General features: G+C 42.4%; 1 protein-coding gene across 1 annotated transcript in view; it reads left to right on the top strand.

Moving 5' to 3' along the window:
* dym (dymeclin) overlaps window positions 1-15,088 on the top strand; it is a 56,403-nt gene that overhangs the window by 18,167 nt on the left and 23,148 nt on the right. Inside the window, exons 9-14 of the mRNA XM_071896738.2 lie at window positions 2,793-2,978; window positions 3,161-3,339; window positions 4,884-5,009; window positions 5,153-5,266; window positions 5,495-5,589; window positions 9,424-9,523. Coding sequence (XP_071752839.1) covers window positions 2,793-2,978; window positions 3,161-3,339; window positions 4,884-5,009; window positions 5,153-5,266; window positions 5,495-5,589; window positions 9,424-9,523 — 800 coding nt within the window. The remainder of the gene's footprint in view (window positions 1-2,792; window positions 2,979-3,160; window positions 3,340-4,883; window positions 5,010-5,152; window positions 5,267-5,494; window positions 5,590-9,423; window positions 9,524-15,088) is intronic.

Genomic DNA, 15,088 nt, shown 5'->3' with positions numbered 1-15,088 from the left:
CACAGATCAGCTGTAGACACAGCCCCCATTAGGTTGATGGCACCATCTCATCCAGTGCAGACAACTGAATGACTCATTATTTGATGATACACACAGACGCAAATGTGTGTTTGCACACACTCAGAGCCATTACACAAGATAGAGACATAGTTCAAACTGTTTCACTGTGCTCATGTTCAGAGTTGGCTGTATGTTTTCCCACTGTGATTGCAGTAGGCATGCGTGCGATATGTGTTCCATATCTGTGTTGATTGTGATAATATATGGGTTTGGATATAGAAGTTGATACTGCATCAGCTGTTGTTCTCTCCAATAGTAATGGTCCGTATGTCTGTGACGATGGTGATCATTATGTAAGACTACATACTGAACATAACAGCTTTCTGCCCTAGTTCCCACGGAAGTTGTTATGATATAGCCAAGGCTTAGTTTATCATGATGTTCTGTTCCATACACTTATATTGTGGCCTTTATTGTTCTTGGGCTCATTTTTCAAATGCTTGTGAGAAATATTTATTATGTAGAAAACATGTAAATATTGTAAAAAGAGAACATTTATAGATTTGAGATTTGAGTGAAATAGAGATTGACTCCAAAGGGTTTGGGAATGTGGGCTCATTCAGAGTTTAATGTCAGACTTTGTGGGTGTAGTTGTTGTGTTACTTGTCCCGTAGAGCGACGGCTTCACTGCCCCCTAGTCCTGAGGCCCAGACTCTGACTTCAGGGTGCCAGCCTCTATGTCCGCGTGTGACCTCTCCTTCTCTTTTCCTCTCTTTCCCCTTCCCCTTCCTCCTCCTGTCCTCCCCCTCTTTTTCCACTGGGCGGCTGGCCAGGGCCGGAGCAGCCTAAGCAAGCAGTATAGCATTATTGGGTTTATGTGGTGGGCAGGCAGACAGGCAGGGGGAACCAAGCCAGACGGATAACAAACAGCACCCACTAAGGTAAAATAGAGCTGTGTGTGTGTGTGTGTGTGTATGCGTGCGTGCGTGTGTGCGCAGGAAGCGTGGCTGCCAGACTGGGCTCTCTGACACTGTTGGTCTAGCCGCTGTGGTGCCAGTGATGAGATGAGCAAGGCTCAGTCACAACTGGGCTCGCTCTCTCTCTCGCTCACTCTCTCTCTCTTGCTCTTTCTCCCACACTGTTTTGTTCTCTCTCACTTCTCTCTCTGCTTGAGCAGTAGAGAGAAAGAGGGGGATCGTGTGTGAGATTTAGAGAGAGAGAGTTAAGGGGAAACTGACCAGTGCCAGTGATGTCATGTTTCTCTGGTGTTTTTCTTTTCGTTGTGGATGCAGTTTGTTTGTGTCCTTTGACTCAGACATAAACAATTTCCTTCCCCTCCTTACCGGAATCGTGCGTACACACACACTCACACACACACACACACACAGACACACACACAGACACACAGACACACAGACACAGCATTGGAGTAGCTTTTTACTAGCCATCAGTGAATATAGAGGCAAACCAACACATAAACTATAAACCATGACCATCACTGCCGTTTTAAACAGAAGTCATTCCTTTGTTCTTCTCTCTCCTTACTTCATGGAAACAGTACTGGCAGAAGATGCTACGATGTAACCTCCCATTTTCTTCTCTAGTTCATTTTGAGATTTAGCAGATATGGAGCCAGGTCAGGATTGGGCCATGTGCATGAAGCATGTCACCCTTCTAAGGTCTAGGACTAGCACTATTGACTTAATCCTTCTGTGTAATGCACATGTAGAGTTTGTGGTTCGAAACAGGTTAACTCAGCAGATTAGTGTGTTTCATAGTTGGATGGATCAGAATGACTGAATGGCATCTGACATGCATTATGTTTCTGCTACATTGGGGAGAGTGTTTGGAAATTCAGCCAGAGAATTGTCCTGCTCTTCCGTCTTTGGCCACTAGATGGCAACAGATCTACTTGGGTTCAGCTCGAATTCAGTAGTCACTGTAGCTTGATCAATGTTGAGCTGCAGCATACTCAAACTGCCTCTCACTAATGCTTGGTTCATGTTTTCTCTGTGGTTAGACACGCAGGAGCTGCAGACATGTCGTCCATGTACTTTGGCATTCGTGCTTTTCATTTTTCTCATGACGACCGCGCCAGAAATATCCAGTACTTTTGTGGCACTGTAGGTAATTCATCTCTCCAATTCCCGCAAAACAAGAAAAAATAACCCCGCTGGAATTGACCAGTAGTTCCGGTTTCTCTTTGTTCAGCCAATCCTGGATGGAGGCGCTGCGGCGACATATGCGTTGTTTCAAATTTCAGGTGGCACACAACCTTGCGTGGGACTCCAATGCAACCAGTCGTTCTGGCTGCAATTACATCATCACGCGCAATCTGTCGCGTCTGTTTCCGCATGAACCAGCTTGAAGACCGAAGAGTTGTAATGAAATTAATCTAGTGCTTTCTAAAGAGGTTGTCATATTCACTCTGACTGCTCCTCATGACAATATCCTATATAGATTACCCTACATCTGTTGTACTGTATCAGAGCACTATAGTTCCCAGGTCAGTCCTGACCCTACTCTATTGTCAACTCAGCCCCACCAAAGAGAAGTTACTATCATATATTGTAGTTAAATAAAACTAAGAATAGAACTTGGCATGAAAAGCTTAATAACTGTGGTCTGTGGTGTGTGTGTGTGTGTGTGTGTGTGTGTGTGTGTGTGTGTGTGTGTGTGTGTGTGTGCGTGTGTGTGCGTGTGCGTGCGTGTGCGCGCGTGTGCGCGCGTGTGCGCGCGTGTGTGTGTGTGTGTGTGTGTGTGTGTGTGTGTGTGTGTGTCTCCGTCTCCAGGTGGTCTGTGGAGTGTCTTCACATTGGGCGGAGCTGGCAGTAAGGCAGGAATGGACCAGGAACATAACCCCTTACCTTTGTCCAATCAGAGTCTTCTGCTACTGTTAGTCCTAGCCAATCTGACAGACGGGCCTGACTGGCCCAACCCCTACCGTCAGGCTGTTACTTGTTTCAGAAACACACAAGGTAAGGTCTTTCAGTGACACATATGACATGGTACTATATTCAGCACTATATGCATAGAAGGCATATTGTGAAGAGTATAAACATTTTAATATGGCTGCCGAGACAATATGGACTGCAGCAGAAAGTAATCAAATAAATAATGTACTAATAATCCTAACAATACTTGCTTCTTGCCCATGAAGACACATCATCGCTGCCTGTGGAGCAACCCCACACCTTCCAGATCAACTTCAACAGTCTTTATACAGCGCTGTGTGAACAGCAGCGCTCTGACCAGGCAACACTCCTGTTGTACACCCTGCTTCACCAGAATGCCAACATGAGGACGTATATGCTCTCCAGAACTGACATGGACAATCTGGTGGGTAGGATACAAATGAATAGACTTGCTATACACACACGTCTTCTGACACTCATCTTGAGGTAGAATTTGGTTCACTTCATTATTCCTGTCTGAATCTAGACAAATTTATGGGGAAGTTTTTACTGTGCTAAAACAAAGTGCATTGTTCAAACTGAATTTAACTGTTATTGGGTCATCCATAACCAATCTGAAGTTTTAGCTGTTTCACAATATGCAGTCCTTTATGCACCAGTGTGCCCAAGAAATCACTCCTGCTATGGCCAAGTGGGGCAGTGCCAATTATTCCCTACAGCAGAGAGGCACTAGTGAGGTGTTTGGTGAATGAGAATCGCTTCTTAGTATGTCATAATGGTATCACATGAAATGCTACAAACTACAAATACATGACAAAAGTCAAACATGTGCAGCGGTTGATTACCAAAGAAACTTCATTGACTGATTGCTGTTTCAAACCATGATCTTGATTGATAAAGTGCACCTGATATCAATGTGGATTTCCATGTTGGTCCCCATCTGCAGTCATAGTGCTACTGCAATAAAATATCAACATTAGCAATATTAGATTTAGATTATCATGTAGTATGCCAACTAATGAGTCTATCTTACTTTTCTCCTGTTATTTTCACTCCGACAGCGTCATTCTGTGAGGTAATCCTTGACTCACTGTTGCTGTCTAGCGATCACTGTTGCCATCTGTTCTTGTACGCCTCGGAATGTAACCTATCGGTTAGCAGCCATGCTAACCGATAGCAAACAAAAGTTTTAAAATATCCTCTCAATGGACCCCAACCTGCAGTGTCGTTATTCCAAGCTTGCTTGCATCCTTTACTTGGTCCTCCATGAGTGCTACGAGGGGGGACATGACCATAACAACACGTCTATCCAAAAACACCAAAAGCATCAAACCATCCTTTCCCTGAATAAAAGCTTTTAAAAGTGTATGCTGTTCAGCTTTTAGAGCAAATATATTCAACTTTTGTAGCAAGGCGTCTGTAGCAAGTTGGTGTTTACATCTTCAACGGTCATTGCTTCTGGAGTTTCTTCCTTCGATCACGCCATCACCAAGGCCTTACCCACAAATTGAACAGTCCAATCAAAATGCCAGAACATCCACACATTCTGACCGCGCCCCTCCAAAGAGGAGACCACCAGACCTGCCAAAAATTATAAATAAGATAGGCCTGGTTAACGAGCAAAAATGAATGAGCGAACCTGAGGAGTGCCAAATGTAAACGCTGGCACTTCAGAGGGCTGTGACCAGACTAGGGCGATGCCCTGGCTCCCTCTATCGACCAGCCGCTTGTGGCTGTCTTGCTCCTCAAGGGAAAGCAATGCTAGACATCTTAATAGTCTAGAAATTTGCATGGGTCTAGTATGGACATGGCCAATGATGTATTCAGACAAACGCACACAAAGGTGGATCCACTCAAATGCAAGGCTTTCATGATAATTGCTGAAACAAGGACTATTGAAATAATTTCTGAATCAGTACCCACATGTATGCTCAGCCTTTCCTCCGTCCCTCCCACTGTTCCTCTTAGGTGATGCCAATCCTAGAGATCCTTTACCACGTGGAGGAGAGAAATTCCCACCATGTCTACATGGCCCTCATCATTCTCCTCATCCTTACAGAGGATGATGCCTTCAATCGCTCCATCCACGAGGTGGTGGGTAGACACACACTTGATACACACAGTTAACATCTCAGCTGTTGCCACTGCACCCCTCCATTACCCATAATTGCTGGGATAATAGTAAATCATTCCTGACATTTACAGCACATATCTCTTTCTGTCTCTCCTCTCTCTAGGTATTGAAGAACATCTCGTGGTACACAGAGCGGTCGCTGACAGAGATCTCACTCGGCAGTCTGCTCATTCTGGTGGTCATCCGCACCATCCAATTCAACATGACCCGGACAAGGGTAAGATGCACATGCACACATGCATGCCCATGCACACACACTCACACCCCTAGTCTACTTGCACAGCCGACAGCCATGCGTGCAGAATTCCATCAATTATAGACACATTCATGTGCTCAAATGTAATTGTCATGACGGAATTGTGAAGATAGAAATGAAATTGAATTTTAATAATAGATTTGCAGTATATCAATGTATTGATTCTGTGTGTGTGTGTATCCTCCCCAGGATAAGTACCTCCACACCAACTGTCTGGCTGCTCTAGCCAACATGTCAGCCCAGTTCCGCTGTCTCCACCAGTACGCTGCCCAGCGCATCATCAGGTGGGAACATTGGTGTTCAAATGGATAAATAGCTACAGTGAGGTAGAGGAGAGGATGAAGGAATACAATAGTTGCTAGTCCCCTTCTCATTCCGATAACGTAATTCCATGGTTGGAAATTAATAGTGACTTGGGACAGAAAGTAAAATAACAATACTGTAAAAAATGTCCCCGATAAATATGAGTCATTTTTTGTTTTCTGCCTTTTTTTTGACATGCGTTATTCAATAGTTCCTTAGCCCAACGTGTCAGACCCGTGAAAGCCTGCTAGCTTGGCTTCCATAATCTAAAATATTAATTGTTAAAATAATTGACAGTGGCTGCAGCAAAAGAGAATAAGATGTGTAAATAAAATAGAGAGTAGTGTGTCTGTAGAGAAGAATATTGTGTAGCTTGAGGCCCCTGTTGAGCGGAAGGGTTTGCCCCATGAGGACACGGAGCGCCTCTTCTCTTCCTCTCATCAAGCCATTCATGTCTGTTTGTTAACTACATGCACATGGAACCGGAAGGCTTCCTACCCTGCAGATATGTGTACACACACACACACACACACACACACACACACACTCGCACTCAAGGATTCTCTTATCTCTTTCCCTCTCTCTATCTCTCTCTCTTTCTCTATCTCTGTTTCTCTGGGGTTTTGAGTCAGAGAGGAACACTGTCTGTGAATGTGTGCATGTCCATCCTGTAGTGGAAGTAGAGTAACTGACTCCATGTCTGATGATGATGATGATGATAATGATGATGACTATTATGGACTGGGCTGGACTAAACTGGCTGCCTGGATAAAGGGAATTTCCTGTCAGGAATTTCCAAATACCAACCAGGCACTGCTGAACCTTGCTTCTTAATTGACTCTCAAAGAGGATCACGGCTGGGGCCATTTATTTACTGGAAGCACTGGGTCAAAATGCCCCAACCCCCACCCCACTCCTTCCTTTCCTATTTTCTATTCATCTTCTTTTCCCCATCAATATTCCTTCCCTGCTACTGTGTTCGTCCCTCTCTCGCCTCTCTCTTCCATATCTGCAGTCTCCTCAAGACCAGTGACATTAATGGCACCACACATTCGAATGGGTGTGTTCATTTGTGCTCAGTGATGACCCTGATGTCTTTTGTTAGTTCTGCAGACCAAATGAACACAGTTTAGTCAACAATAATTATCAAGACCAAACTTTAAAAGGGATCATTCAGGCAAACTTCAAAATTAGCTTTCTTATTTCAGAAAATGCAATCTGAACTTTGGGATTTGCTCCTAAAGCCAGGGCCAGCAAATACAAATGGGAAGCACAAAGCACAATAGAGCACTGTGTGTGTGTGTGTGTATGTGTGTGTGTGTGTGTGTGTGAAGGGTGTTTCAGTTCCATATGAAGAGTTGGATTGGTAGAGACGGGGCCCATCACTTCACGTCTTTAGAGTGGACCATGTCTGTCATTACTTCAGCCTCAAAACTGATATCGGGATCAAACCAGCAGTGTGGAAGTCATTCTGTGTCACTGTTTCCAGGGCCGTGTCTGTCACTGCCTGAGCATAAGTGTGGGATGGGACAGAGCAACTAGTCACTGAAGTCATTGTGCTTTCTTGTGTATGAGGGTCCCAGGTGTAGGCTACCCGGTGGTTTCTCAGATGGAATAGAAAAAAAACCTGACTGGATGGTGCAGCAGGTGCTATCAAATAGTCATGGTTAATAGGGCCTTTGACATGGGTCTATAGATTACAAATAGACCTCCTCTTAGTTACTCCAATATCCCTATTCAGCTATCATTTCGCCAGTTAGTCTGGATAAAGGATGCTGATAACGTGTGTGTGTGTGTGTGTGTGTGTGTGTGTGTGTGTGTGTTTTCTAGTGCTGACAGCTGGAAAGGTGTAGCTCGACAACGATCTATAGCTCTAACTTGAGCTGTATGTGTGCTTGTGTTTATGGCACTATATTATCATTGAACTGACATTATCAAATAGTTTTTCATTATGTATTTCAGTCATTTTTTTAGTTTCCTTGATTAACACAAATATACAGGATTATAGTGTGAGAAAGTATAGAATTGATAGGAATGTGCAGGAGAGCTAAGAAACCAAATAGGACTTATACAAGGACTTTCCCCTAGAAAGGCAATTGGAAATAAATAGTTAGATATACAGAAAATTAGAATTAAAAGAGAAAATCTACAATAGCTTTAATAAAAACACTATGTAATTAAAAGAATGATCAACAAAACAAAAAAACAGAAAAACAAAAACTACAATAAAAACAAGAATTCTTGAAGTTTGTTACCCAGACCTTGGCTTTAGGAGACCTTACCTAAATACAAAGGTGAACTTGAAATTGAAAATGAAATTGAAATCGCATATATGAATTTTAGACAATCCACTATCATCTTGCTCTGAAGGCTTGACATCTATAAAAGATTGTAGTCCTCTAGTAGAGCGTATCTAAATTATGGATTGAGACCCCAAATGGGCCCCAGGCCTGTTTCTTTTGGATCCACAAATCACAAGAAACCCATATATTTTCATGAGCCTAGGTCCTAGGGAACAAATACATTTATTCTCTGAGTCCTCAGGATTTTAAGAATACCTGTTCAAATGCAATCGGCAGGCAACAGTACGACATGTTAAGTTATTGATTATGAAATGGAAATGGTATTATAGAGGTGCACGGATAAAAAATGTTCAGAGCCAATACAAGTACGGAGTAATTTCTTGAGCAGATCAACCGATACAAGGGCCGTACAATCCGAGTACCATTCAAATAACATTCATTCATGCTGCCTAGTATTCATAGTATTCTGTTACATCACCACATGGCCATCTTGGTAGGAAAATAACAGATGATTATAATCAAATGACAGCCACAGCCAGTGAGCTGTGTATATTGTAAAGCACGTATTGTACTCGTATATTAAAGCACATATTGGTAGGAAATGCATGTGACATAATGGAAATACTATGAATTAGGTCAATATAAAACAGTTATAAGAATGAGTGTTTAATTTGATCAAAATATGCTCTGAAAATTGTGTAACGAGCCTTAATCAAATAAAAGAAAATTATAATGATAAAATAGAAAATGATCAGAATGTTATTGCTCAAATGACAACATTTGAGCAATACAAAGTACCTAAGTGAATATTCTAAAGGGTGGCTCCATAGTCAATGAAATGTGTTTTTTCCAAACAAAATCCCGTTCATGTGTTCCTGTGTGGTGTTCTTAATGTTTCTAAAGGTGACTGTGACAAATTTTACGCTTTTATTTTGAAGGCAGAATTGTATCACTTCTGGTATTATTCTACCTTCGCTTGGCACAGTTGGCACTTTGCTTCACTGAAATCAAAGAAGTGCCATACAGCAGACATCCCCCCCCCCACTGGAAAAGTGTTTTATTGTGCCAACAGCTTCATTTGCAGAGCTGGATCAGCACCGATTCCAATACCACAGATACTACAGATCGGTGCACCTCTAATTATATTATGCAGTGACTAAATTAAACATTTCAGGGCAACCTCTCAACCTTTGTGTTTAATCAGTTGATTGGTGTTAGGGTTAGAAATGTGCCCGTGTTCAGATTACCAGTTAGATCCAATAGAGGATTAATATGTAGGCTAGCTGTTTGATATGCTGGGAATGTCAGTTATTAACAGATTTCTAAGGGACAAAGGTCAGGCTGCCACCTGTGTGAACAAAACTCTCACACACACATGACATATTGATCAACATGTATGATGACTGTGTATTTGGATTCTCTGGTCTTTACAGAAATCCATCATTCATCTATCATTGCTGCCTCTCATTTTCTTTCTCACCCTTCTTCCCTCTCTGTGTCTCTCTCCCACAGTTTATTTGCTCTGCTATCCAAAAAGCACAACAAGGTATTGGAGCAGGCTACACAGTCTCTGAGAGGCAGACAGGGAGACAACACAGCCCTGCCGGACTATGTGAGTAACACACACACACACACACACACACACATTCATAGTCTGCACTCTATCTGTTGTGGGTTGCCGAATTATTTGTGCTTGTTTGAGGTACAGTGGTAGGTATGGGCGTATCTGACAGCTTACAGGAAAGGTATATATGAGTGTGTGGGAGCTTAATTCCTCAGGGACGCACACATAGACCGGTTTGGTGGAAAATAAAATAAAGGATCTTACACTTAAATAGGCCTTTGACACCGATACTAAGTTTAATATCTTCAAATTCAATACTACTATGATACCACGGCAAGCAAGAGAAACAATCAAGCAATGTGTCACCGCACTTGACTTGGACAGCTTTGTAGCAACAGTGGTTTTGATGTGTCAGTTGGGTGCCTGTCTATTGTTGTCTGTAATGGAAATAGCTCAAATTTTTTGCTCCCGGCACCAGTTTTGTCAGCCAGTTTAGGTGGATTGGGATTCAGTTTATGATGCGGTAGACTGTTTGATGCTGTTGCCATGTTTTCAGCTGTTGGTCTGCATCAAATTGTAACGCTAATTGCTGCAATATACCGTCAGGAGCCAGACTGCAGCTCTGTCTGTTCCAAGCCTTTGTCTTCAAGAATCAAGAATTTATAGTTATTATTAGCAACCAAACCAATGAACACATCATATTCACTGTAGCCTTTCTCCTAGTCTTTGTGTTTGACCCTGGTTCAGGCACCTCTGCCTTCAGGTTTGTCTGTCTAGGTCTCAGTCTGGCTGTCTCATTAGGTTTGCATGGTCCTAGATAATTGTGTGTGTGTGTGTGTGTGTGTGTGTGTGTGTGTGTGTGTGTGTGTGTGTGTGTGTGTGTGTGTGTGTGTGTGTGTGTAAGCATCTGTGTGTGTATTTGTGGGGGGAAGGGAAAGGTCAGACATTAGGAGGTCCCCACAGATGGCCTTAGGTGTTGGGGAACCGTGTGTGTATTTCAGTGCTCCTTCAACCATGCAGCGACTGTCTGATGAGGTTCCTTACAGACAGACAGACACGTGTACACACACACACACACACACACACACAAACAAACCCTTCTTTGTTTTGATGCTTCCTTGCTTCAGGGCACATTTTAATGCTTTGTTTTATTTACACACGCACACACACATAAACACGCACTCTTTATTTGACTGAAAATAGAAAAGAAAAACATGAAAAAGACATGAAACAATTTCCCATGCCATGCTTGCCTCCCCTCTGTTAAAGACATCAGTCTAGCCTGTTGGTCCCTCAGGAGTGTGCATTAAGTGTGAATATGATAGTAATGATAAGAAAAAAATGAAAATGAAAATTTCGGGTCAGCTACAGAACAGCGCCCCAGTAGCTGGTAGGGATTCAGGTTCTTCCTCAAGGACAAAAGGCGGATGCTTGCCGACACGGGGTCATCCAGTATGATTATTTCATGGGAATTATACAACAGGGTTTCTTCCTAGAAGAACGTCTGGCACCTAGTCTGGGTCATAGACTGTTAAGACTGTGCTCGTCAAAATTGTTATGATACCGCTGTTATCCCAGAGTTTAGACTATACTGCCTCAATTTGACATTGGTTCTCATGTCTACTATCCGCAGCTAGAAGTCAACTTTTAGCTGTATTTGAGCCTCTGATTGGAAGGGAACACGTATACACACACCCAGAGATATGAGCTCACACACACACACAGATTAATTATGTCTTGGAAGTTAGATTCAGTTTTATGTGTACACAAACAAAAGCACACAATCAGTTTTTCCCATGTCTTTGGCAGTGAACTTCTTGGTCTTACTGAGTGGTGAGTCTGAGTGCTTGATAAGGCATGTTGTGGTTTGCCGTTCAGAGGGAAGGAGACCTTCTAGTCTGGCCTTGTTTTTGACTCATATGCAACCTTGTAATTTGTTAAAAGCACTGATTGGGCCCAACTCCTCATGAAACGACATATAAGCACTTCAGTTGGACTAGAACCTGATCAGCTTCAACCAGGTTAAAAAGGAGCTGAAATTTATATCAAGTTTTTGGACCTGGGTTACTCTCTAATAACCAAATGTCATTGATGCATTTCATCTACTCACCAGATGCTGTTGTGGTGTAGTTAAGTGAAGAATGCCATAGGTAGAAGATGTAGAAAATAAGAAAAACAAATATGTGAATTTAAAGCATATATAGCCTACTAGGGCTGCCAGTTGCCCCTAAAAATCTAATTAGAATTTGAAGAATTGACTAAAATTAGTCAAATGTGACTTTACATAATATTGACACATGAAAGCAGGGCACAATGAACTGAATGCATTCTAAACAGATAGCGATTCTATCTGTAGTTGATTCACAGTGTGCTGTTTTCAGTTTCCCAAAGGATTTGATTTGGTGATCTGCTGATTCTTGCCTTTTTAATGAGGGGAATTCAAATATCTACCAAACACGGAGGAGTAGGAATTTCCTCGTCAGGCTGGGTGTTTTCTGCCGTGATGCTACTAACAAGCATGTGTGCTAAAAACAAACTAGCAGACTAGTAGAAGACATTGCAAGAGCAACACAGAATGAGAGTGAAACAAATGTTTATCAGACATGATTGTGACTTCTTATAAAATAAAACAGAATAATGTTTGACACAACCTTGATGAAGCTACCTTCACTGGAAAGCAGTGGAAAATAATCTTGTACTGTTTAAAATATTGTATGGATTTGTTACAGCCTTGTAAAGCTGAAGAAAAATATCAGAAATGATGATGGATTATGTGCTGAATGCAGCAGATTGGAAAGTTCCTTAATTAATTTTTGGAAATGCAAACAGCAGCAAAATACGTGGAAGAAAATAGTTTGATCACTGGCAGGAAATCTACCCATAGAATTAATTAGTTAGACCTGAAGCTGAAGCACCGGGCCTTTTGTGTCTTGTGCACGAACAGCCTGCTCAGCTCAGTTTCACTCTGTTGCTCATGTATGCTTTAGTCACATGAAACAGTAGATGTGAATAGATATCATTAAGCTGCACAATGCAAATACAATGGCTGATTGCTCACAGAATTCATTGTAAATAGCTGTAGAAGGATGGCAGAAGATTTGACACAGCCGGGGTTAGATTATAACATTCTTAATATCCTCCATTTATATGATTATTTAATGTGGAAACGAATATTGTGTTTTACAGTATAGCTAGATTTAGGATCTATCCAAAACAATAGGGAACTGAAGTTGACGTAATTTCCATCAACCCTAGGGTTGATTTTACCCTCTGTCAGTATGCAGGGGGTTACTTCATACAAGCAATCTAAAAAGCATATGGCTTTGATTTTTAAAAATGTTGTAGTAAGCATCAACACATCTCGCTTGGCTCAATTTAACAAAAATCCATTCAGTATTATTTACATGAACGACAAATTTAGTTACTGAACTACACTACCCAGCAGGCTTTTAGCTAGTTGGAATGTTGAGATGGAACATTCCGTAGCTAGCTAGCTACAGCTTCACTGGCTACTGTGAAAAAATGTCAGCAGTTACTATCGTGAGCCTGAACTCATACTTTGAAGTCCCAAATTGCATTTCAAGAGGTGAAAGCCTAGCCATGCACGACAGCGTCTACTACTCGTTGAACTATGTCATAGTTCTCCATCATAAGTGTTCTATAAATTTCTCTGCCTAAGATAACAGAAATGTGCAAATTGCCTAAAAGGTCATGCTACACAGTGTGCCATGCTTTGTTTAGTTGCAGACATGTTACTTTGCAGTCAATGGAAAATTGCGTTAGCCACTTAGCCGCTAGTCAACCACAGAAAGGCTTCAGCTCCCTAAACTAGCTTTTAGTTTTTTTTTTAAACTGTTTTTCTCACTATTGGCTCTTTGGGGCAGGGGTTTAGAGGACTGTCTTATGTCACCCACAGTGGCAGCAATTTTTATGCACGTGACCATTTGGACTGTATCATCTTGTATGCCTCTTAGTTACTTTTTTACCACATTGCATCTCCAAATGAATTAAAGTGAATGTTTTCTAGAAAGTCTTCAAACATAAAAACTGGCCAGAGTTTTTCATTGGTTTGGGAGCTGTGACATCCAGTAAAAGCAAAGGAGATAGACATCAGTCTGCAGAAGTTCACTGCTGCCTACTATTTGGCTCCTTTCCTTCGTTCTCCTTTGTGTTTTGCTCTCGCCATCCCTGGCCCTCCTCTCTGTCTCCAGTAGTAGTGGATGTGGCAGTGTAATTGAAAACAGCTTGCCGTGGCATTGTTCACAAGCCCTTGGCTTAACTTGGGGAAGTGAGAGAGGTAAGGGAAAAACAGGGAGAGATAGCGGGGAGCAAAATGTGAGGCAGTGGTGAGGAGTGAAGAAGAAGAACAATAGAGAGAGGAGAAACAGGAGAGGAGCGGGGCATAGAGGGATGGTGGGTATGTGTGTGTTTGTGTGACTGGCATCTGGAAACAATGTAATTTGCCTGCGTCTGGCTCTGGAGAGAGAGCTAATGTTTGTTTAATGTGGGATTGTCCTGGACATGTAATTGCTCTCTTTAAGAGGGAGAGAAAGAGGGATATTAAAAAGGACTCATCAAATGCCTCTCTGCTGTGGGTGAAAATGGGTGCATTCTCCTAATGTGTTAAACTCTCTCTCTCTCTCTCTCTCTCTCTCTCTCTCTCTCTCTCTCTCTCTCTCTCTCCCTCTCTCTCCCTCTCCCTCCCTCCCTTTCTCTCCCCCCCCCCCCCCCAACTCTGGGCCAGTGTATGTTTGTGCTGCTGTGTCTGGTTAGTGTCAGGGAAGGAGTGAAGGGTTAGGGCCTCTGGACCCCCCAGGGGACAGCTGGAGGCTCCCAGCCCAGGCAGGGGCAGCTCTCAGAGGGGCCCACGGGTGCCCTCTCCCCCCTCTAGACCTCTGTCTGCCTGGTGGCCTCAACAGAATGCATGTTTTTTGTTTAAGGTGGCATATGAGAGATGCACAGTGACATACAGTAGGTGCCTGTGTGCACACACACATGCACACACACACACTCATACACACAAACACACATAAAAAGAAGGAAGTGTGCGCTGTGTTGTGTGTCACTGTTTATCCTCCCAGGCAATGGTAGTGGTAGTGTTCTCTGCCTCTTAGTCTGTTTACTGTTGCACATTTCTGGGAAGAGACTACAAACACTCACACACACACACACACACACACACACACACACACACACACACACTCAGCCAGAAGCATGTTGGACCACCCTGTCTATGTGTTTATGTGTGCTGGTTGAGTCACAATCTGTGATCTCTATTTAATAGCCAGAGTGGATATATACATTAGCTTTGTAGCACCATTCCCTTTGTTTAGGGGCAAACCAAAGCCCATCGATGTATCAACTGGATTCATAATGCTTTATGTTTATAGTGTGGCCCTCCAAGAATTTGCCACTTTCTTATTAGGCTACAAGAGTTTTCTGTTAATACAACAGTAGGTTGCAGTAGTTTGCAGTTCTGACTAATTCCTCTACGTTACCTCAGTAAACCTGCCACCTACTTAAAGATCCACTATATTACAGTTTCATTAAAAAAAATATTGTAAAATTATTCATGAAAATAATACATGAAAAATGATTGCTTTATTTTAAATC

This window comes from Centroberyx gerrardi, chromosome 2 (assembly GCF_048128805.1).
Source record: "Centroberyx gerrardi isolate f3 chromosome 2, fCenGer3.hap1.cur.20231027, whole genome shotgun sequence".
Classification (NCBI taxonomy): Eukaryota; Metazoa; Chordata; class Actinopteri; order Beryciformes; family Berycidae; genus Centroberyx; species Centroberyx gerrardi.
Note: the sequence above shows the minus strand (reverse complement) of the source record. Positions and strands in the feature narration are given on the sequence as shown.